This window comes from Nannobrachium achirus (genome assembly GCF_963921795.1).
Source record: "Nannobrachium achirus genome assembly, chromosome: 20".
Classification (NCBI taxonomy): Eukaryota; Metazoa; Chordata; class Actinopteri; order Myctophiformes; family Myctophidae; genus Nannobrachium; species Nannobrachium achirus.
The window spans coordinates 55733898-55756944 of NC_137827.1; the positions used below are offsets into that span (position 1 = coordinate 55733898).

At 41.2% G+C, this 23047-nt stretch overlaps 1 protein-coding gene across 1 annotated transcript in view; it reads right to left on the bottom strand.

Annotated features, from left to right (window-relative positions):
• Positions 1–23047, bottom strand: part of LOC308306255 (dynactin subunit 1-like) — a gene marked incomplete at both ends in the record, with an annotated part of 49486 nt that overhangs the window by 25684 nt on the left and 755 nt on the right. Inside the window, 9 exons of the mRNA XM_080751155.1 lie at positions 282–443; positions 2265–2477; positions 3672–3740; positions 6336–6504; positions 7214–7374; positions 8358–8510; positions 10720–10836; positions 11929–12120; positions 16229–16333. Of these exons, the coding sequence (XP_080607281.1) occupies positions 282–443; positions 2265–2477; positions 3672–3740; positions 6336–6504; positions 7214–7374; positions 8358–8510; positions 10720–10836; positions 11929–12120; positions 16229–16333 (1341 nt within the window). The remainder of the gene's footprint in view (positions 1–281; positions 444–2264; positions 2478–3671; positions 3741–6335; positions 6505–7213; positions 7375–8357; positions 8511–10719; positions 10837–11928; positions 12121–16228; positions 16334–23047) is intronic.

Sequence of the window (23047 nt, forward strand, 5' to 3'; positions counted from 1 at the left end):
CTCACAGAGCATGTAGATCTGCTATTTTCACAATTTCTGCCTCTAATATATGACAATTTGGCCAATGTTTAATTTGTCATTTCAGAGTTATTAACAAATCAATAACCAAAGACAATGCATGGCTATTTTTTCCAGGACCTTCCAGGACCCTTTATCAATTCCAAAACCTTTCCAGTACTGGAAAGAATATTTGTCTGATTTCAAAAATATTTCCATGAGTTTCATGACCGTGGGAACCCCTGATGGAACATGTGCAGATAGCTTTCAGCAGAGATCCTGACCTGTTCTCCGGCCTTGAAGGCCACGTCCTCCAGCTTGAGGGCGGAGAGGCCCTCGTGCTCGCTGAGCGGAGCGATCATCTGGGCCCCGGCGGCCGCCACCTCCTGGAGCACCGCCACCACCCAGGTCAGGTGCTTCCTGCAGTCCGACAGCGTGTCCGACACCTGGGGGGAGACACATGGACCGTGGTGGGAAAGGTACTCACAGCTTTTACTTAACCCATTTAGGGCCTAGAATTATTGAATGCTTTAACCAGTGAAAAATAGCAGATATACAAGCTCACAGCGCGGCACCGAGTGCCGCGCTGCGAGCTTGTAGATCTGCTATTTTTAAAAGAGCCGTGAGAATGTGTGCAAATCTTTGAATATATGTATTTTCAAAGGGAACGTTTGTAACTCAAATGTTGCTTCTAAGGGGGTCCCTGGAACTAAATATCTTGAGATGGGGGTCCGTGGCCAAATAAATATCATTTTGGGGGTCCTTCACATGAAAAGGTTTGAGAACCACTGACATAGTAGTCTCTCAAGAACAGACTAACTGAGCTCCAGTTAAGTGAAAAGGACCTTTTCTTTGACGATGGCAGGCCAGATTGCTGACATAGAAACATAGGTTTTTCAAAAAACCTTAGAAGGATTCAAAAGACACTTATGGAATCAGGTCAAAATTCAAATTTTCACGATAAAAAAAAAAAATCTACAAGCTTGCATGTGAGCTTGTATATCTGCTATTTTTCAATAGTTAAAGCATAAAATAATAATACACAATAATGTGTGCCATTTAGGCCTGAACGCAAATCTGTGTCACTTTGGATTTGAACCACTTCAACCATTATTTTAGGCTTTAACTACTAAAAAATAGCAGATATACAAGCTCACAGCGCGGCACCGAGTGCCGCGCTGTGAGCTTGTAGATCTGCCATTTTTGAAAAATCTTGAACATTTGTGCAAGTCTTTGAATATTTTTGACCGGGTTGTATAAATGTCTTCTAAATCCTATCTTCCAAATCAGTGGTTCTCAAACTTTTTTATGTTAAGGACCCCGAAAGTTACATTTATTTGGCCGTGGACCCCCATCTCAAAATATGCTGTTCCAGGGACCACCCAGAAGCAAATATTTGAGTTAAAAATGTTTTTAAAAAGATATATTCAAATAAAATGAATGCCACGCAGTGAGCTTGTATATCGGTGCCACGCAGTGAGCTTGTATATCTGCTATTTTTCAATAGTAAAAGCATTCAATAATTCTAGGTCTAAATGGGTTAAAGATGAAGTGTCATGATCTTTTCCCCCCCTAAAACATGATGATCGGGTATTATGATAATACTAGGAGGAAGATTCTTTTCAAAAAAAAAGTACAGAAAGTGTTAAAATGTGTTTTTTATGTGGCCACACCCACCAGTTCATTAAGTATGCCTGGTTGTCAGGTGGGTGGTGACCCAGTTGAAGTTAGCCACACCCACTGTGTTGGGTGTATGGTAAAAGGGGAGGGGATGAATTTATGATGTCATTAAATCAGTGTTTTTCGATCACAAGTATTGGCATCAAAATGTACTTAAAGAACCACTCATTATGCAGAATGTTTTCAAATGTATAGAAATCATTTGAAAATAGCAGGTCTCCAAGCTCACAATGCGTCGCATTGCGACACATTGTGAGCTTGTAGACCTGCTATTTTCAAACGGCAGAAAAGTACAGAATATAGGATTGAAGTGGTTATGTTTTGTATTAGGTGAAAGCAAAGCATCAATGCTGCAATGTAGAATCACTCTGTTACAAAGCAAAACTCTGGAATTCTAAACTTGTACTCTCAGAGTTACAGACCTGTAATGGTCATTTAGGGCTAGCTCTTGTTGTGTTTGTCTAATCATTTAATAGAATCTTTACAGAAATGTCCACCACAACGAAGCCTTAGCCAGGCGTGGCGATGGCCGCTGTGCCGGAGGGAGGGGAAGGGAGAAGACATGTGGGCGGTGGATACACTTGTACCTGCGGTCCGAAGCTGAGCGCCGCTGGGATGCCCGGCACGTCCGTCCCGGGCATGCGGCGGCGGATCTTCTTACAGAACTGTCTGATGTCACTGCAGGACGTCTCCAGGTCCTTCAGCAGGACCGCCAGGTCCGCCTTCTCCTGGCCCGTGTGCAGGAAGGCCCGCAGGCGCACCACCTCCACCGCCATGCAGTCCAGGGCACTCTGGGTAAACTGCACCAGGGGGGGGGACAAGGGGGGAAATACTGCTGAGCCTCAATAGAACTAAACCTCTTTTTGAGCGGTGGTTACACCGTCACCTATAGAAAGCTTTGTCAACAGCATGGAGGAGGTACAGCTGCAAACAGTGGTAAGAATGTTCTTACGCGGTGGGGCGCAGCCTACATCTGACCTACATCTTTGCACAAAGCGCCCAAAGTTTGTTGTACGGCGCCCAGGGTGAGATCACATTGGCCAAGCTTCGCTGGACGCTTAATGAAATTAACTCACCAGTAAGACTCCCTAATCGGGAGATAAGCGACCGTCAGGTCGCAGCGTGATTTTAGGGCAAAATCTGTAGGAGCAGTGTCCAAAAATGTGTTTGAAAAGATTGGCCTGATGTTGGCGCTATATGGGACAGATCCATGTTGATGAGATGAGTGTAGACATACTGTGTACCGATTTGCGTGATTTTAGGGCAAAATCTGTAGGAGCAGTGTCCAAAAATGTGTTTGAAAAAATGGGCCTGATGGTGGCGCTATGTGGGACAGATCCATGTTGATGACATGGGTGTAGACATACTGTGTAGCGATTTGCGTGATTTTAGGGCAAAATCTGTAGGAGCAGTGTCCAAAAAGGTGTTTGAAAAAATCGGCCTGAAGGTGGCGCTAAATGGGACAGATCCATGTTGATGACATGAGTGTAGAACAAGTGTGTACCGATTTGCGTGATTTTAGGGCAAAATCTGTAGGAGTAGTGTCCAAAAATGTGTTTTAAAAAATCGGCCTGAAGGTGGCGCTAAATGGGACAGATCCATGTTGATGAGATGAGTGTAGACATACTGTGTACCGATGTGCGTGATTTTAGGGCAAAAATTGTAGGAGCAGTGTCCAAAAATGTGTTTTGCAAGAATCCGCCTCATGGTGGCGCTAGAAGAGGGCCATGAGAATTGATGGGTGTAGGTTGTGGTTTGGCAGGCAAGGAGTGTGTGTGTGCAAAATTTGGCATGGATCGGAGCAACGGTTGCGGAGATATGAGCAGGGCAAAAGTGTGACGTGTGACGTGTGACAGACTGACAGACTGACAGAGTGACAGAGTGACGGACACCTGGTCCAGGTTTTGACAGTAACTGCGACCTGACGGTCGCAATAAATGACACCGCTCACTTCACACTGGGTACTTATGAACTGTAGTAACATGAGGACTCACTCTGATGTGGTCTGCCAGCTGCATGGTGCAATCCTCATTCTGGTCCACCAGGTGGATGCTGTACAGGTGCTAAAACAGAAACCATTTACAATTTAGGCGTTTAGCAGACGCTCTTATCCAGAGCGACTTACAATAAGCACGATAATACATCAACAATAACAATAGTAACCAGTAAGACTCCCTAATCGGGAGATAAGCGACCGTTGGTCGCTTATCTCCACAAATAGGCCAAAAAATTTGTTTTACCAATTATCAAGACATACGGGCAGTTGACAGTTTGCCATGGTTACTCATTGAAGTTGAATCTCCATATATGGAGATAACCTACGCATCACACTAAGTCTGACCTCACCAGCCCATATTTGGGCATGAGCAACTTATGTCTCCATATATGGAGATATGATGACATCACACAGTCCTCAGCCGATGATGTGGCGTGATGTCATACAATACACAAACGAGCCCTACAGTATAAGCATTTCTTCGACTCAGACCTTATCGCCAGGGTTGGTTTATAGCAGCTGTCGGTAGGACCATATATGGATTCTGTTAGTGTGGATCTCCTAACAGGGCATCATCTGGGATACAATCCCTTTTATGCCCATATATGGAGATCCCTAACAGAATCCCTTTCATGCCCATATATGGAGATCCCTAACAGAATCCCTTTTATGCCCATATATGGAGATCCCTAACAGCATCCCTTTTATGCCCATATATGGAGATCACTAACAGCTAACAGAATCCCTTTTATGCCCATATATGGAGATCCCTAACAGAATCCCTTTTATGCCCATATATGGAGATCCCTAACATAATCCCTTTTATGCCCATATATGGAGATCCCTAACAGAATCCCTTTTATGCCCGTATATGGAGATCCCTAACAGAATCCCTTTTATGCCCATATATGGAGATCCCTAACAGAATCCCTTTTATGCCCATATATGGAGATCCCTAACAGAATCCCTTGTATGCCCATATATGGAGATCCCTAACAGAATCCCTTTTATGCCCATATATGGAGATCCCTAACAGAATCCCTTTTATGCCCATATATTATGGAGAAATCCCTGCTCTGAGTATCTGACATCAGTGTGATGTCACCTGTTTATGCCCATATATGGAGATCCCTGCTCTGCGTATCTGGTTGCTATGGTAAACAGTTGGTTGCTAGGGTAAAAAAACATGGTTGCTATGGTAAACAGTTGGTTGCTAGGGTAAACAGTTGGTTGCTAGGGTAAAACCATGGTTGCTAAGGTGGTTGCTAACGTACACTAACAAACCAGCAACAACAGACTGTTGCCACAGCAACGTACACAAAGGTTTGTGTACACATGTGGTGTGATGTCATACTGATGCGGAGATATGAGCAGGGCAAAGGTGTGACGTGTGACGGTCCGACCGACCGACGGACGGCCGGTGGAGGTTTTCATAGTAAACTGCTCCCTGACGGTCGCAACAATAGTATTTACAGCCTTAAGGTTGTAAATAGCAGCTTGCAAATCTGCTTTTTTTATCTTGAAAATGTGTGCAAGTATTTGAATATTATGTCTTCTAAATCCTTCTTCTAAATCAGTGGTTCTCAAACCTTTTCATGTCAAGGATCCCCAAAATGACATGTAGCCTATTTGGCCACGGACCCCATCTCAAAATATGTTGTTCCAGGGATCCCCCAGAGTTTTGAGTTATAAAGGTTTGCTTAAAAAAATATATATATTCAAAGATTTGCACACATTTTCACGATTTTTCAAAAATAGCAGATGCAAGCTCATAGCATGGCACTCTGTTCCTGGTCTCTAATTTACAGTAACAGGGCTTTGTGGGCGACTACATACTGTATATACTGTATACAGGGGTGTCGCACCAAGTTCTGGGCCCTGGGTACAAGGATTCACTGCGGGGGTTTAACCCATTTAGACTGGGAACACATTATTTTGCGCTTTAACTATTGAAAAATAGCAGATATACAAGCTCACAGCCTGGCACCGAATGCCGCGCTGCGAGCTTGTAGATCTGCTATTTTTGAAAAATCTGAATATTTTGAATATTTCAAATCCTTTTTTGAAAAGCCTATGTTTCTATGTCAGTGGTGCTCAAACCTTTTCCAAAATTATATGTATTTGGCCACGGACCCCCATCTCAAAATATTTAGTTCCAGGCCCCCCCCAGGAGCAAAATGTGAGTTATAAATGTTTGCTTAAAAAAATCATATATTCAAAGATTTGCACACATTTTCACGACTTTTCAAAAATAGCAGATCTAAAAGCTTGTGAGCTTGTATATCTGCTATTTGTCAATAGCTAAAGTATAACATAATTGAGGCCCCTTCACCTTGGGCCCTAGGAACTCAGTCCCCCCTCCCCCCCTTGTGACGCCCCTGTACACATATCGTCGTTGTTGGGTGGAAACCTTGTATGTCCAAAACCGTTCGTTTTGCGTTTATCATTTTAAAAATGATTTAAAGTAGTGAAAACAGCCGATCTACAAGCACACAACGCCTCGCGCCGCGAGGCGTTGTGTGCTTGTAGATCTGCTGTTTTCACTACTTTTGTGCGACGGCCTTGCATGATGAAGCAGGGCTTTGCTTTGCGAAAGAACATACACATTTGAAACTTGGAGATACGAGGTTTCCGCCAACGACGATATGCAGTGAGTACTTACCTGATAATATTTGATGGCCTTGGTGAGAGGCTCCACGTTGACGGTCTCGTCCAGCTGGTCCTTGTGCAGCAGGTCGATCAGGAAGTCCAGGGAGCGCTCATGGACGCTCATCTCAGGGTACAGAGAGCCAACCTTCTTATAAACCTCCACACTGCACTGGCCCAGAGCCCTGGGCACACGCAAGCACACACGCAAGCACACACACACACACACACACACACACACACACACACACACACACACACACACACACACACACACACACACACACACACACACACACACACACACACACACACACACAAAGATTGAGTAATACATCTAGGTAGGGGTGGGCAATATGACGATAATTATCGTTGAGACGATACAATGTCTCCACGGTATGCCTTTTCAGAGGTATCCTATATATATATCGTGATACAATTGAGGGAGCCTTGTAAAAAATCCTGTTTAATCGTTAATACAGAGATTCATTGCAGAATTCAGTTTAAACCTGCATTTTGATCTAAATCAGTAGTTCTCAAACTTGTCAAAAGTGTCAAGGTCTCCACTTAACTCTGACAGCATACAAATGAAACCAAATGGACCCGTAAGGGTCCATTTGGTTTCATTTGTATGCTGTCAGAGTTACATACTTGTAAAGTTCAATTTAGACCTCCCAAAAGGAACCCAGAGAGTCTAGTTTTTGTCAAGTAACTTGAAAAATAACCATAAAAACCAACGTGATAAAATCGTGTATCGTGATACAGCTTGGGAAGATATCGTGATGTTGTATTTTTCCATATCGCCCACCCCTACATCTGGGACTGAAATGTGGTACATTATTGTTATTCCCCAGGGAACAAAAGGCAGTTTACTTTTAACAGTCAAGTACATACTGTTCATATTTATGGAGCGTGGCCTGCAGCAGGCACAGAGAGTAGACCAGGCCGCCAGCGAAGCTCAGCTGCTCTCCCGCGGCACCCTTCAGTCCCGTCCGCTCCGCACAGCTCTCGTTCAGCTCAAACTTCTCCTGGGCCTGCTTGCTGATCAGCTCAGCCTGAGGATGGAACAGTGTTGATTTCGTCGACTAAAACTATGACGAAAAATGTTTGTCGACTGCATTTTCTTTCACTGACGAAAACTAAATAAAAACAAAATAAAAACAAAACTGTGATGACTAAAACTAAGACTAAATATATTGTCAATTTCGTCAACAAAATAAAAACTAGACTAAAATGTTAGGGAGGGCTATTTTCAGCACACAACAAAGTGTAAAATCAGCCATTACAATGTCATCAAGGCCTGCCAAAATACATTTCAGTTGACTAAATCAACGGTAGATTTAGTTGCCGAAAAATCTTTTGATATTTAGTCGACTAAAATTAGACTAAAACTAAAACTTTTCAGGTGACTAAATTATGACTAAAACTAAATGAGATTTTATTCAAAAGACTATGACTAAAACTAAATCAAAATTTGCTGTCAAAAACATCACTGGGATGGAAGGATACACACATGAGGATGACATAAACTACGGTATGTCCTGTGCGTGTGCAGAAAGGTACGATGCGCTATGAGTGACGCTTCTCCTCCAGTGGGTCCAGCGGGAGGTAACTGAATTGTATCTGCGATAAGAGCGTGTGTGGTTGTGCACCATAGTTAGGTGTTGCATACTACATGAGTAGTTGTCAAATTCGGTGACCTGGGTGGCGAGGTGGAGGTCACATCATTTGATTGGGAACCAAATGTGGTGTGAGCAGTGAAGCACGTGATCAAGCCTAGCCAATCACTGATCATTTTCATAGAGCCGCCAATGACCATCCCTCGGATGTGGCTTCAAAGTGAGAATGTATAGTCTGGGATGGGATGGGATGGGATGGCTGCGGTTACATGGACAATATGTATTCATTCATAATTAACTCATTCGAAACAGAGATTCAACAGACTGTGTGCAGCCACACACGCACAGGCGCGCGCGCCGCACACGCACGCACGCACGCACGCACGCACGCACGCACGCACGCAGGCGGAGACAATGACCTTGCAGATGAGCCTGGGCAGCAGCAGCAGCACCAGGATGCAGTCGTGGTCTCCTCCATGTCTCAGGAAGGACTCTGGCATGAAGGAGGTGAGCAGAGACACCTGCCTGTTGGCCTGGCCCACCTCCATCTTCCTCAGCTCCATCTCAATGGCCTGTGGAGCAGCGGAGGGAAAAAACACTCACATTATTTTAACAACCCATTTAGGCCTAGAATTATTGAATGCTTTAGCTGTAGAAAAAAATAGCAGATATACAAGCTCACGAGCTGTAGATCTGCTATTTTTGAAAAAAGTCGCGAAAATGTGTGCAAATCTTTGAATATATGTATTTTCAAAGCGAACGTTTGTAACTCAAGTTTTGCTTCTGGGTGGTCCCTGGAACTAGATATTTTGAGATGCGGGTCCGTGGCCAAATAAATATCATTTTGGGGGTCCTTCACATGAAAAGGTTTGAGAACCACTGACATAGTAGTCTCTCAAGAACAGACTAACTGAGCTCCAGTTAAGTGAAAAGGACCTTTTCTTTGACGATGGCTATAGCCAGATTGCTGACATAGAAACAGAGGTTTTTCAAAAAACCTTAGAAGGATTCAAAAGACACTTAAAGAATCGGGTCAAAATTCTAATTTTCACAATATTTCAAAAATAGCAGACCTACAAGCTCGCAGCCGCGCTGTGAGCTTGTAGATCTGCTATTTTTCAATAGTTCAAGCATAAACTAATGATACACAATAATGTGTACCTGTTCTAAATGGGTTAACTCAAGTAAAAGTCTCAATACAACAATACAGGAATACTTTGTTACAAGTTAAGGTCCGGAATTCAAAAGGTTACTTGAGTATAAAGTGCAAAATGATTGGCATCAACATGTACTTAACGTAGAAAAAGTAGAAAGCACTCGTTATGCAAAATGTCCCATTTCAAATGTAAATAGCAGATCTACCAGCTCAACCTAATTGAAAAGCTGAAGTACCAACTTGTAATAATAATAATCTAAATCTGCATAGCAAGTTAGCAACTAGTAAATACACATGTCAAACATGGTCAAATAAAAGTACAATCTAAATCTCATGAAAGTCTCTGAGATGTAGTGGAGTAGAAATATACAGATCCATCTCAGAAAATTAGGATATTGTGTAAAAAAAAGCATTGCAGATGTCATAGAACCTCATATCATAACTGACCACAGAAACTTCCCACTGGACTTCAAGCTACTATGACTTCAGAAGGTTGACATTGCTCTATTATAAATCCTTGTTTTGAGGGCTTTTAAGCTGTGACATCATTTTGTAGTCAGACCTCCAAGCAGATTTATTGTCAATATCTGTCCCTCGCTATTTCAACAGATCCGAGACAAAAATAACGACTAAAGTATAATTCTACCACTTTCCTTTCAGCAACAAAGAGAAGAAAAATTAGTAAATAGTAAAAATTGTAAAAAAGATTAGCTTTTTTGGGGGGCAAAAGTTCTCCTCTGCCTACAAAATGATGTCAGACTTAACAGCCCCTATTTTGAAATATGGACTTTTGATATTCATTAGCTGTATGCCATAAAGATTCAAAGTTTTAACAAAAAAGCTTTGAAATAATTCACTGAATGGGCAATGTATCTAGAATATATGAAAGTATCAAAAAATATATGAAACTTTCAAGAAAATCTATTTACACATTCAATTTTTTTTAGATGGATCTGTAATGTTTCAAACAACAGAAATACCCAAGTACCTCCAAAAGGGCCAGTTCTTGAGTAAATTAACCTAGTCACTTTCGCCCACTGCCTGCCCTAGGACTCAACACCAAGGTTATCATTTACATTAGTTTTTATTTTTTATTAGTTTTGAGGTTTTGTTTTCAATTACAGTTTAGTTTTAATTCGTTTTTAAAGTGAGGTTGGTAGTTTCGTTTTGTTTTCATTTTTTGGAAATGCTTAGTTTTAGTTTAGTTATTAGTTTTAGTGTCAGTTTTAGTCTTTTGCGTAATATGGGGTATTTGTCAGGGGTGAGATTAAAAAAGCTCCGGAAAAAAGTATTGTCTAATAAAGAAAATCAACAAAACATCATATTGTTGAGAGTGGCAGGAATGTTGAGACATACAACTTCTCTCTTTGACTTCACCAACTGGTGTTTTTTATTTTTTATTTCCACAAAAGACGAAAACTAAGGAGATTTTCTCTATAATTTTAGTTTATTTTAGTTAGTTTTGTAAACACACAATACTGTTTCAGTTTTTTTTTTTTTTTTTTTTTTAAGCTTAGTTTTATTTCAGTTAACGTTTTTCCATTCTAGTTTTCGTTTTTTAGTTAGTTTTCGTTTACTATAATAACCTTGCTCAACACATTGGGCCATCTCTCATCAGGACTGACCTTAGCGTAGGCCTTTGTCTCAGCAAACTTGATCTTGAAGTCGAACATCTCTGCAGGCGGCTGCTGCTGGAGCTCTGCAGAGGCCTCCTGTTGGCTGGTCAGCTCTCTGTTCACCTCCTGTACCAACCACATGGAAAGTGATGAGACACTGCAGAGTCCCAGTGAAAAAACAAGAAAAGACATCTGAACAGATACAAATATTCATTCATTCCACTATCCGTTACTCTGCTGAACTCAGGCCGTTAGTATGGTGTTTGGCACTATAATGTAGTGTAATGTATGCACTTTAACTGTATGTCAGCATTTGTGTGGTTTGCATTATACTTTCTTTTTTATTGTCCTGTTGTATGTTGTGTAACAGCATGCATGTCCAAGAAGACAAATGTCCCTCAGGACTTAATGCAAATAATCTTGAATCACGCTGTAGGAAGACATTCTGAGGTTTTCGGAGAGCCGTCTTCTTGCTTGTCAAGCTTTTCTGACAACGAGTTTCTACTGTGGAGTCCCGTTTTTGTTTAGTTTATAAATCCTTTTGAGATTACCGGTAGAATCAGATTATACCATTTGCATAATCTTTATAATTGAGTCTCTTTTATCAGGTAAAAAAAACACTAAATAACTCGATAGAAATCAAGAGCTCTCACAGAACATTCACAGGTAAGCGAAAGTAAATGTTCACGAAAGCATAAGAACTACAACCACTAAAAGACACCCAAAGTCAACTGAGATTGTCCGTAGAGGGGAGCTGGGCCACGGCCAAGCATGTATTTAAAGACAGGGTGAAACTAAAAACATGTTTTTCACACTTTTAGAGCATATCTGTAGTGATAATGTGGCCATACCTAACACTAGATGCCAAAAAATAGAAAATAAACAATTTTTGTGTATATTTATATCAAAGGTCCCTAAATAAGCCATTCTTAATTACTTCCTGTGAACAGAAATTCAAAAAGTGATGACATAGATAGAGTTTTTGAATATAAATGAACCTTTGATTACATTCACCTGTTTGTTTCCCATTGCTGGCTCCCATTACTCCCATAACTCAGATTTTAAATCCCATCGCCTGAAGGGCTGGTCCCCTCGGATAGGTTCAGAAACACACAGGCTTCCTTTTCAAACTAAAACTTCAAAATAAAATACCCAAAATAGTAATTTCATTGGGTCTTTAAGCCTCTTGGCTCTTGTTGTTTTCTGGCTGTACAGTACCTGCAGGTGAGCGGTGAGTTCACGGTACTTCTGGATGGTCTGTTGGTAGTCGGCCACCGTTTCCTGTGCGGCCTCCACGCGTTTCTCCGCCTCTCTGACGCGCACGGCGCCCAGGTCCAGCATCTCCCTGAGCTCCAGCTCCGTCTCCCTGGCGTTCTCCTGCAGCTCGTCGTTCATCTCATTGATGGCTTCCTGTTCGCAACCAAACAGGGCTGTCACAATTATTGCATAATCGTCTAATCGTGATTTTTTTTTTAAATAATCGTGATTATTTTTCATAATCGTCATAATCGTTTCCATGTTTAAAAATGTTCATATATTTAAAAAAAAAGGTCAGAAATAGTGGAAATAGCAGATCGGCTATTTCCACTATCAAAGTTCTTTTTTAAGTTTAAAGTTGTCAAATATGTCAGTAATTTCTTTGTATATTTAGGTCATGTGTCATATCTGTCATGTGCAACTTAAAAGCCTAAAAGCCAAACAGAGAGCAGCATTAGGGAGATGTTTGTACTGTACACGGCGGCGCGACCCCCATCAGCTTACAGACATCAAAACAAGGTAAAAAAAGAACGAGCCGTATTGGTATCGCGCCGCCGTCAAAATTGGGGCGAACGGGAACGTCCGAAGCAGTAAAGGAGTTAACTACAACAACTGCAGAAGGATAGGCATCAATAAGCTACAAGCCTCTGCCTATACCTTTTCTATGCCTTTCTGATCAGGCTAAAAGAAATACGATTCTTGTAATGTTTCACAAGGAGTATCGAAATAAACTATTCATTCATTCATTCATTCATTCAACTGCGGTGGCTGTAGTTGGTGTCCACCCGCTCTTGTTAGATGTCAAATGCATATCTTTTGCTCAAGTTTCAACACTATACGTTTGCTTTTTACCCCTTTTTATCTCCCTAAATTAGTTGTTTCTGTATGCCATACTGTATAGTTAGAAAACAGTTGTAGCCGTACTAGCCACACTAAACAGTGTCAATGGACCAGTTAGGCTTTGATAGTCTTGCTCAAGGGTAATTCAATGGCAAGTTTTAATTCAAGCCACGAATGGAATACGGCCCAGTTTTATATTATCAACGCATTTTGTGCCAAGCAAGATCATCTGTCAATCACAGAGAAGTGCTTGAGTCCATTTCAGACAATGAAGGCAGCGACACGAGACGCCAGAGAGCAGCACATTATTATTGACCTTGGTAAACAATGAAATGACTCAGCAACAACATTCATAATTATAATAATAATAAAACTTTATTTGTATAGCACCTTTCATGACATGAAGTGCAGCTCAAAGTGCTTTACAGAACATAAAATGAAGCACAAGTGCTTAACATAAAAAATAAATAATTAAAATGATTACAATAAAGCAAGAAAAAATAAAAGCATAGAACATTGAAGAACAATTTCAGAGCAGTGTGGACGTCAATAGCAGCACAGGGATTTAAAAAATGAATACAAAATAAATCAGCTAAAAGCAAGAGTAAAGAAATAGGTCTTGAGCTGTGCTTTAAAGCTATCCACCGAGGCTGCCTGTCTTAGGTGTAGTGGGAGTTTATTCCAAGCTGTCGGTCCATAGAAGCAGAAAGCTGCTTCACCATATTTTTTATATGTCATTGTTGGCGCCTCAAGTAGGTCTGCACTAGAGGACCTGAGTGGGCGGGTTGGAACGTATCTATGCAGGCAGTCATAGAGGTACGAAGGTGCCAGACCATTAAGAGCTTTATAAACAAGTAAAATAATTTTAAAATCAATCCTAAAAACAAACGGGAGATCAGTGTAGCGACGCTAAAACTGGAGTAATATGTTCTCTTATCTTAGTTTTTGTTAAAACTCTGGCTGCTGCATTTTGAACAAGTTGTAATCTGTCAGTTGTTTTCTTTGGCAGACCAGAGAGTAGTGCGTTGCAGTAATCAAGCCGAGAGAAAACAAAAGCGTGGATCAGCGTTTTTGCATCGTTCAGCGACAGATAGGCTCTAATTCGTGCAATATTTCTAAGGTGAAAGAAGGCAATCTTCGTGACATGATTAATGTGTGTATTAAAATTTAATTCAGCATCAATGATCACCCCCAGGTTCTTTACAGATGTGTTACTTTCTTTAGCCAGGTTACCAAGTCTATTTATTATTGATTCTCTCTGGGCAGTAGAACCTATTATGAGAACTTCTGTCTTGTCCTCATTTAGCTTGAGAAAGTTCTCACTCATCCAGCATTTTATACTAGACACACACGTCAGCAATGGGTCTAGAGCACAGGGGTCATCCGGAGCCACCGAAAGGTACAACTGGGTGTCATCAGCATAGAAATGGAAATTCACACCATGAGCGGAAATAAGTTCTCCCACTGATTGAATAAAGTGTTCGCGCACTGATTGAATAAAGTGATAGTTTGGTGGGCAGGCGACGCCAAGTGCAAAAGCTCCATCTGTGCCCAGCCATGTCTCTGTTAAAAAGATTATATCTAATTTCTCTTCACAGATTATATCATTTACAGAGGAGGGCTTGTTTAAAAGTGACCTGATGTTAAAAAGTGTCAGGTTTATTTTGTGACATTTTACTGTACTATAGCCCCTACAGGGAATGTAAGTTAAGTTAGCTAAATTAGCAGAGCCACTGCTTGTCCTGGACACTCTATTTGAAATTACAGTAGAAATGTTGTGAGCCTGCTTAATAAAAGCGCCTAGAGGAGCATCGGGTCCAGATACGTTAGTTGCTGGGAATAATATCGGACCCAGCTGACATCAACGGCTGAACGTATTGTCCAGCTGGGAGGCCCGGGTCTTCTGTCGTTGTGGTCGTGGAGGGATGGGTGGGGGCGAAAGCACCCAGGCCACAGATTTCTGGGGCACGGCGGGGTCAATTTCAGGCGTTTGGGATGGTGGTTGTGGAGCCGGGCGTTTGGCCGGTGGTGGTTGTGGTGCCGGGCCTTTGACCGGACGTCTGGCCGGGGTCATTTTAATCGCAGTGTTTATAAGTTCATTCATTCCATTCGTGAATTCTAGAAGAGGCATTGGAGATAGGGAGAAAGAGGAGGATTGGGGTGATGGGGCCTGTTCTTCCTCATTGGTTGACTCATGGTTCTGGCCAGCCATGGCTGAGTCCATGGCTGTAGACTCTCCATTGTCTGTTCCCAGTTCACTCTGTTCGGTTGTGCCAGCCCCTTCCTCTTCAGTCAACTCTCCGTTGTCATTTGCCATTTCACTCTTAAACGTCACTTTTAAATAAGATCCACGCAGAGCAGTGCTTTTCAACCCTTTTCACATCAAGGACCATTATTTATTCAGCATTTGAGACAGTTTGCTGCCGTTGGATAAGATTTTGTCCACAATTCCATGCTGGTGTTGATGTTGGTACCATAGGAGGGATAAAACAGGTAAATGTTGATCAAAATAAAATTTAAAATATTCTACATTCTCTAATTGTGTAGACTTCTTGTACGTAAGTAATGGAGAACTCATTGACTGCCAGCCTGAGTTATTCCCGATGTCTCTGTGTGCAGAGGCCTGAGTTTCCTGAGTTTAGATGAATTAGATTGTATTAAAAACAATCCAAAATTGGATTGCGTAAGTGCTCCAGAGATAGTGCTTCCTTTTTGTTGTTTTTCTCTGTACAGGAGATAACTGCTGGAGGTGTTCACTCACAGTGTTGATTTTGTCGACTAAAACTATGACGGAAAATGTTTATCGACTGTGTTTTTTTCACTGACGAAACTAAATAAAAAATATGATGTGATGACTAAAACTAGGACTTAATATATTGACAGTTTCGTCAACAAAATAAAAACTAGATTAACACGTTAGGGAGGGACTAGTGGAGAAGAGAGTCATTTTATGTTTGGTTGCTCTCAGGTGTTGTGTGCAGAAAATAGCAGATCTACAAGCTCACAATGCGTCAAGCTGCGACGCGTTGTGAGCTTGTAGATCTGTCATTACGATGCCATCAAGGCCTGCCAAAATACATTTCAGTCGACTAAATCAACTGTAGACTAAAACTTTTCAGGTGACTAAATTATGACAAAAAAAGTAGGCCGCCAACTCAGCGTACGAGTAGCATGGCTTGGCAAGTTGTGCGGCAAGTACTGGGAGCTGATGGTAGGTGTGGCGCTCCACCTCAGCAGTCCATCTCCCAGGGGTCTAGTGCATTGTAACGGGGACAGACTCCCGCGTGTTACCGGCTGATACCGACAATAAGCCACCCCCGACCTACTTGTTTCAGGTGACTAAATTATGACAAAAACTAAATTACATTTTATTAAAAAGACTATAACTAAAACTAAATCTTCTTTTTTTTTTTTTACTCACCAGGTCAGTCACAGTCTCTCTGGCCTCCCGGACCTTCTCCTCCAGGTCCAGGTTCCTCTCGGTCAGAGTCTCCACCATCTCCTCTGCCCCCAGGGCTGCGTCCACCTGGAACACAGACAGCGGTGGAAAGGGTATTCACACATTTTCTACTTTAAGGGGAAGACCACCCATTTTCAATATTGAAATATGTCATTAATATACCTTCGAGGAGTTGTGTGGAAATAGAAAAAAAAAGTTCCCCCCATTCTGTGTTGCCTAGAACTGGAGGATTGATTTTGGGGTTTGTATTGTAAAGTACAATGTGTGATGTCATCAAGTTGTACTTTACAATACAAACCCCAAAATCAATCCTCCAGTTCTAGGCAACACAGAAGAGGGGGAACTTTTTTTTTATTTCCACACAACTCCTCTGAGGTATATTAATGAAATAGTTCAACATTGAAAATGGGTGGTCTTCCCCTTTAAAGAACCAAAAGTAGAAAGTAGTCATTGTGCAAAATGTCGCATTTCACATGTTCTCAAATGTATGAATTGGATAAAAATCTTTTGAAAATAGCATTACAAGTCTGTAACTCCTACAGTGTACAAATGGACCCGTTATGGTTCATGTGGTCAGAGTTAAGGGGAGACCTTGAAATGTTAACGTTTGAGAAACACTGCCCTATATCAGTGGTTCTCAACATGTGGGTTGGGACCCCAAGGGGGGTCCCCACATTATTTTGGGGGGTCCCAAGATGATTAACTTAATGTGCAACATTGTTTTCTCACTCAACGGTAAACAAACCAACATATAGTTTAAGTGTATAGAGGGTATCTGCACATTTCTAAAGTGACAATTTAAGGACTTTTTACAGCAAGAACCGTGGACTCTCTGCGTCCACGTCTGAGACGCGTCTTATGACGCGTCCGTGCTTAAATAGCGGTCAAGACGCAGCTTTGCGTCCAGGACGGAGCTCCCGCGGCTCAAGACGTGAAACCGCGGCTCAAGACGCGATTCGAGTCAAAGGACGGGGCTTTGACACTACAATCGCGTCTTTTTGCGTCTTTTCGCCAAAAGACGCGGCTTGGATCGCGTCTTTGAGCCCAAAGACGGAGCTGGGACACTACAATCGCGTCTTCCGTCTCATGACGCGTCCGTGCTTAAATAGTGGTCAAGACGCAGCTTTGCGTCCCTGCACGGAGCTTGCGTCTTCTAGACGGCTCAAGACGCGATTCGAGCCGAAAGACGGGGCTTGGACACTACAATCGCGTCTTTGATCCCAAAGACGTGGCTTGGAGGCTACCGCGTCTGGCTGGAACTCGGAGCGGAGTCAAGTTCATTGAAAATAACGGGGCCGTATGTTTTGACGCGGCGCCTCCGTGAGGCCGATGAGGCTAGTGTGTGTTCCCCTTCAGACGTCTGCTGTCTGCTCTCCGTGGAAAAAAAAAAAAAAAAGGGTGTCTATTGTATGTATTTTTTGATGGAGAATTCAAATATGACCTTCTTTTTTGCATAGGACAACTCTAACCTGCATCAATTGGTATTTTATGATTGCCAATTGTACCCTATCCATCTAAAAAAACAAATTGGATCTCTATTGTATGTATTTTTTGATGGAAAATTCAAATATTACCTTCTTTTTTAGATAGGACAACTCTAACCTGCATCAATTGGTGCATCAACCTTCTCTCTATCTATCTATCTATCTATCTATCTATCTATCTATCTATCTATCTATCTATCTATCTATCTATCTATCTGTCTATCTATCTATTTATACTTCACCTTTAGTCAAGAAGAGAGTTCAGCCTCAGGAACTTGCACACCTGGAACTGTGTCATGACTGTGTCATGGAGCTAAGCAGAACTATGTGAAATACTCACAATGAGTCTGATGGACCAATCAGAGTGGTGGTGGGGGGAGGGATCAACAATAGACAGAAACTGGATAATGCTTTGTTAACTGTCCCACCTAAGTCCCTGCTAGTCTGAACAAATCACCTTCCCTCTCAGAACACTACTACTACTACTACTACTACTACTACTACTACTACTACTACTACTACTACTACTACATTTATATAAAGCTGCTCTTGCATTTGAATTCAAGTCTGACACAAGTTAAGGTTAACTTAGGTAGTAGTTCATTTTGCTGGCTTTTGTGTGTGAGTGTGTAGGCCCACAAATTATTATAATTGTCTGTCATTAAGTGACTCAAAGGGAGACGTCTAATGGGTGTTTATTATTTTAATATTAACTGTGGGAAGATTATATATATTTTATTTTGCACTTAAAGTGTTGTGATATTATTCCTGAAGGAAGAGGGGTATTTTCACAGCCCAGGCTTTGAACCTAAATGCTGTTTACATGCTCTATAAATATTTATTTCTATATAAAACTCAGTTGTGTGGAGTTATTGTGTGCCTTTTATTGTAGCTAAAGAGTCCATTTGTAAACTAGACATTAAGTCAAGGTTACTATTTTGAGTTGAAGCCAAGTGTTTTATTACTTTGTGGTTTAACATTATTTAAAAGGCAAATTCATTGTTATGGTTACTTTAGAAGACTGCTTTTGCATTCATGAGTTATAAAGAGAGCCAAGCTAATTCAAAGAGTTAAGTTAAAGGAACACAAAACGTGACTTAACTCACAGCTGCCATTGGACAGACAGTTATAACATACTCTTATCTTTCACAGAACAGACAATTATCATTTAGTTTATCTATTTGAGACATGTAGCTGCTCTAGGGGAAATAGAGCATTAATTTGGGATCAGCCTATTCAATTGATAATGACCAATGGGTGCCAGTTTCTAAGTAGTTAAGCATATTACCATAACAATATATGTGGCCTAGACATGGATATTGCCCACTCAACTCGTAATCTACAGAAATGTCCACCACATCACACAGTATAAAACCTAGTAGAGAAATCTGCCTTCTCCTGTATTGTATTAGTGACATTCATTAATAAATAGTAAAATAACAGGACAGAGCAGAACAGGCCTCTGCTGTGTCTTTATTATGGGTGCATTCCAATGCAAATGGATACTCTGGAACAATCTGAAACAATGTATCTTTCCTGTGGCTGTTATAATGAACACAAACAGATCAGAACGTAATTTAACATTAACCAGTTACATTTATCATACAACAATGTAAGGGATGGATTCCTTTCTATTGTGTGAGTTACTTAAATGCTGATCAATATGTGAATCTGGCTCTTATCAGGTGGGTGTTTTCTCTCCCTGGCCTGTGCTGTCCTCAGTTAAACCAAGACAGTGCTGTTGTCACCAATGTGGAAAAAGCTTCAGCTCAATTTATTATCTCAAAGTAGACCAGAAAATACACACAGGAGAGAAGCCATTCAGCTGTGAACATTGTGGGAAGTATTTTGCTAAAAGATCACAAGCGTTCACATACTGGAGAGAAACCTTATTGTTGTGACCAGTGTGGGAAAAGATTTGTTCAAAAGGGGATTTTAAAAGAACACCAGAGAATTCACACTAGAGAGAAGCCCTATTGCTGTGACCAGTGTGGGAAAAGCTTTATTCGATTGTCTTATCTCAAAATACATGAACGAATTCACACAGGAGAGAAACCATACGGCTGTGTCCAATGTGGTGAAAAGATAGTCCGAAAGTGCACCAGAGATTTCACACCGAAGATGATGCATATCACTGAACATTTTCGCACACTGGAGACAGCAGTATATGGCTTCTCACCAGTGTGGATTTTCAGGTGTCTTTTCAGAGCCGTCTTCAGAGTGAACCTTTTCCCACATTGGTGACAGCAGTAAGGTCTCTCTCCAGTGTGAATCTTCTTGTGTTGTACGAGGCTAGATTTTACAGTGAAACGTTTGCCACAGTGTTCACAGCAGTAAGGCTTTTCTTCGGTGTGAAATCTCTGGTGCACTTTCGGAGCAGCCATTAAACTGAACTTTTCCCCACATTGGACACAGCCGTATGGTCTCTCTCCTGTGTGTATTTTCTGGTCTACTTTGAGATAATAAATTGAGCTGAAGCTTTTTCCACATTGGTGACAACAGCACTGTCTTGGTTTAACTGAGGACAGCACAGGCCAGGGAGAGAAAACACCCACCTGATAAGAGCCAGATTCACATATTGATCAGCATTTAAGTAACTCACACAATAGAAAGGAATCCATCCCTTACATTGTTGTATGATAAATGTAACTGGTTAATGTTAAATTACGTTCTGATCTGTTTGTGTTCATTATAACAGCCACAGGAAAGATACATTGTTTCAGATTGTTCCAGAGTATCCATTTGCATTGGAATGCACCCATAATAAAGACACAGCAGAGGCCTGTTCTGCTCTGTCCTGTTATTTTACTATTTATTAATGAATGTCACTAATACAATACAGGAGAAGGCAGATTTCTCTACTAGGTTTTATACTGTGTGATGTGGTGGACATTTCTGTAGATTACGAGTTGAGTGGGCAATATCCATGTCTAGGCCACATATATTGTTATGGTAATATGCTTAACTACTTAGAAACTGGCACCCATTGGTCATTATCAATTGAATAGGCTGATCCCAAATTAATGCTCTATTTCCCCTAGAGCAGCTACATGTCTCAAATAGATAAACTAAATGATAATTGTCTGTTCTGTGAAAGATAAGAGTATGTTATAACTGTCTGTCCAATGGCAGCTGTGAGTTAAGTCACGTTTTGTGTTCCTTTAACTTAACTCTTTGAATTAGCTTGGCTCTCTTTATAACTCATGAATGCAAAAGCAGTCTTCTAAAGTAACCATAACAATGAATTTGCCTTTTAAATAATGTTAAACCACAAAGTAATAAAACACTTGGCTTCAACTCAAAATAGTAACCTTGACTTAATGTCTAGTGAACAAATGGACTCTTTAGCTACAATAAAAGGCACACAATAACTCCACACAACTGAGTTTTATATAGAAATAAATATTTATAGAGCATGTAAACAGCATTTAGGTTCAAAGCCTGGGCTGTGAAAATACCCCTCTTCCTTCAGGAATAATATCACAACACTTTAAGTGCAAAATAAAATATATATAATCTTCCCACAGTTAATATTAAAATAATAAACACCCATTAGACGTCTCCCTTTGAGTCACTTAATGACAGACAATTATAATAATTTGTGGGCCTACACACTCACACACAAAAGCCAGCAAAATGAACTACTACCTAAGTTAACCTTAACTTGTGTCAGACTTGAATTCAAATGCAAGAGCAGCTTTATATAAATGTAGTAGTAGTAGTAGTAGTAGTAGTAGTAGTAGTAGTAGTAGTAGTAGTAGTAGTAGTGTTCTGAGAGGGAAGGTGATTTGTTCAGACTAGCAGGGACTTAGGTGGGACAGTTAACAAAGCATTATCCAGTTTCTGTCTATTGTTGATCCCTCCCCCCACCACCACTCTGATTGGTCCATCAGACTCATTGTGAGTATTTCACATAGTTCTGCTTAGCTCCATGACACAGTCATGACACAGTTCCAGGTGTGCAAGTTCCTGAGGCTGAACTCTCTTCTTGACTAAAGGTGAAGTATAAATAGATAGATAGATAGATAGATAGATAGATAGATAGATAGATAGATAGATAGATAGAGAGAAGGTTGATGCACCAATTGATGCAGGTTAGAGTTGTCCTATCTAAAAAAGAAGGTAATATTTGAATTTTCCATCAAAAAATACATACAATAGAGATCCAATTTGTTTTTTTTAGATTGATAGGGTACTATTGGCAATTATAAAATACCAATTGATGCAGGTTAGAGTTGTCCTATCTAAAAAAGAAGGCAATATTTGAATTTTCCATCAAAGAATACATACAATAGAGATCCAATTTGTTTTTTTAGATTGATAGGGTACTATTGGCAATTATAAAATACCAATTGATGCAGGTTAGAGTTGTCCTATCTAAAAAAGAAGGTAATATTTGAATTTTCCATCAAAAAATACATACAATAGAGATCCAATTTGTTTTTTTTAGATGGATAGGGTACAATTGGCAATCATAAAATACCAATTGATGCAGGTTAGAGTTGTCCTATGCAAAAAAGAAGGTCATATTTGAATTCTCCATCAAAAAATACATACAATAGACACCCTTTTTTTTTTTTTTTTCCACGGAGAGCAGACAGCAGACGTCTGAAGGGGAACACACACTAGCCTCATCGGCCTCACGGAGGCGCCGCGTCAAAACATACGGCCCCGTTATTTTCAATGAACTTGACTCCGCTCCGAGTTCCAGCCAGACGCGGTAGCCTCCAAGCCACGTCTTTGGGATCAAAGACGCGATTGTAGTGTCCAAGCCCCGTCTTTCGGCTCGAATCGCGTCTTGAGCCGTCTAGAAGACGCAAGCTCCGTGCAGGGACGCAAAGCTGCGTCTTGACCACTATTTAAGCACGGACGCGTCATGAGACGGAAGACGCGATTGTAGTGTCCCAGCTCCGTCTTTGGGCTCAAAGACGCGATCCAAGCCGCGTCTTTTGGCGAAAAGACGCGAAAAGACGCGATTGTAGTGTCAAAGCCCCGTCCTTTGACTCGAATCGCGTCTTGAGCCGCGGTTTCACGTCTTGAGCCGCGGGAGCTCCGTCCTGGACACAAAGCTGCGTCTTGACCGCTATTTAAGCACGGACGCGTCATCAGACGCGTCATAAGACGCGTCTCAGACGTGGACGCAGAGAGTCCACGGCTGTCTCTCACTTTTTAACACCTCTAAAATGACAAATTAACTCAGTCGGTGCCATATTTAAAGTGGGATGACCTCTTATATTGCCGGTTCGCCAACAAAGGGTTAAAAAAATAGTGTGCACGCTGGTGCACACATTCGTGC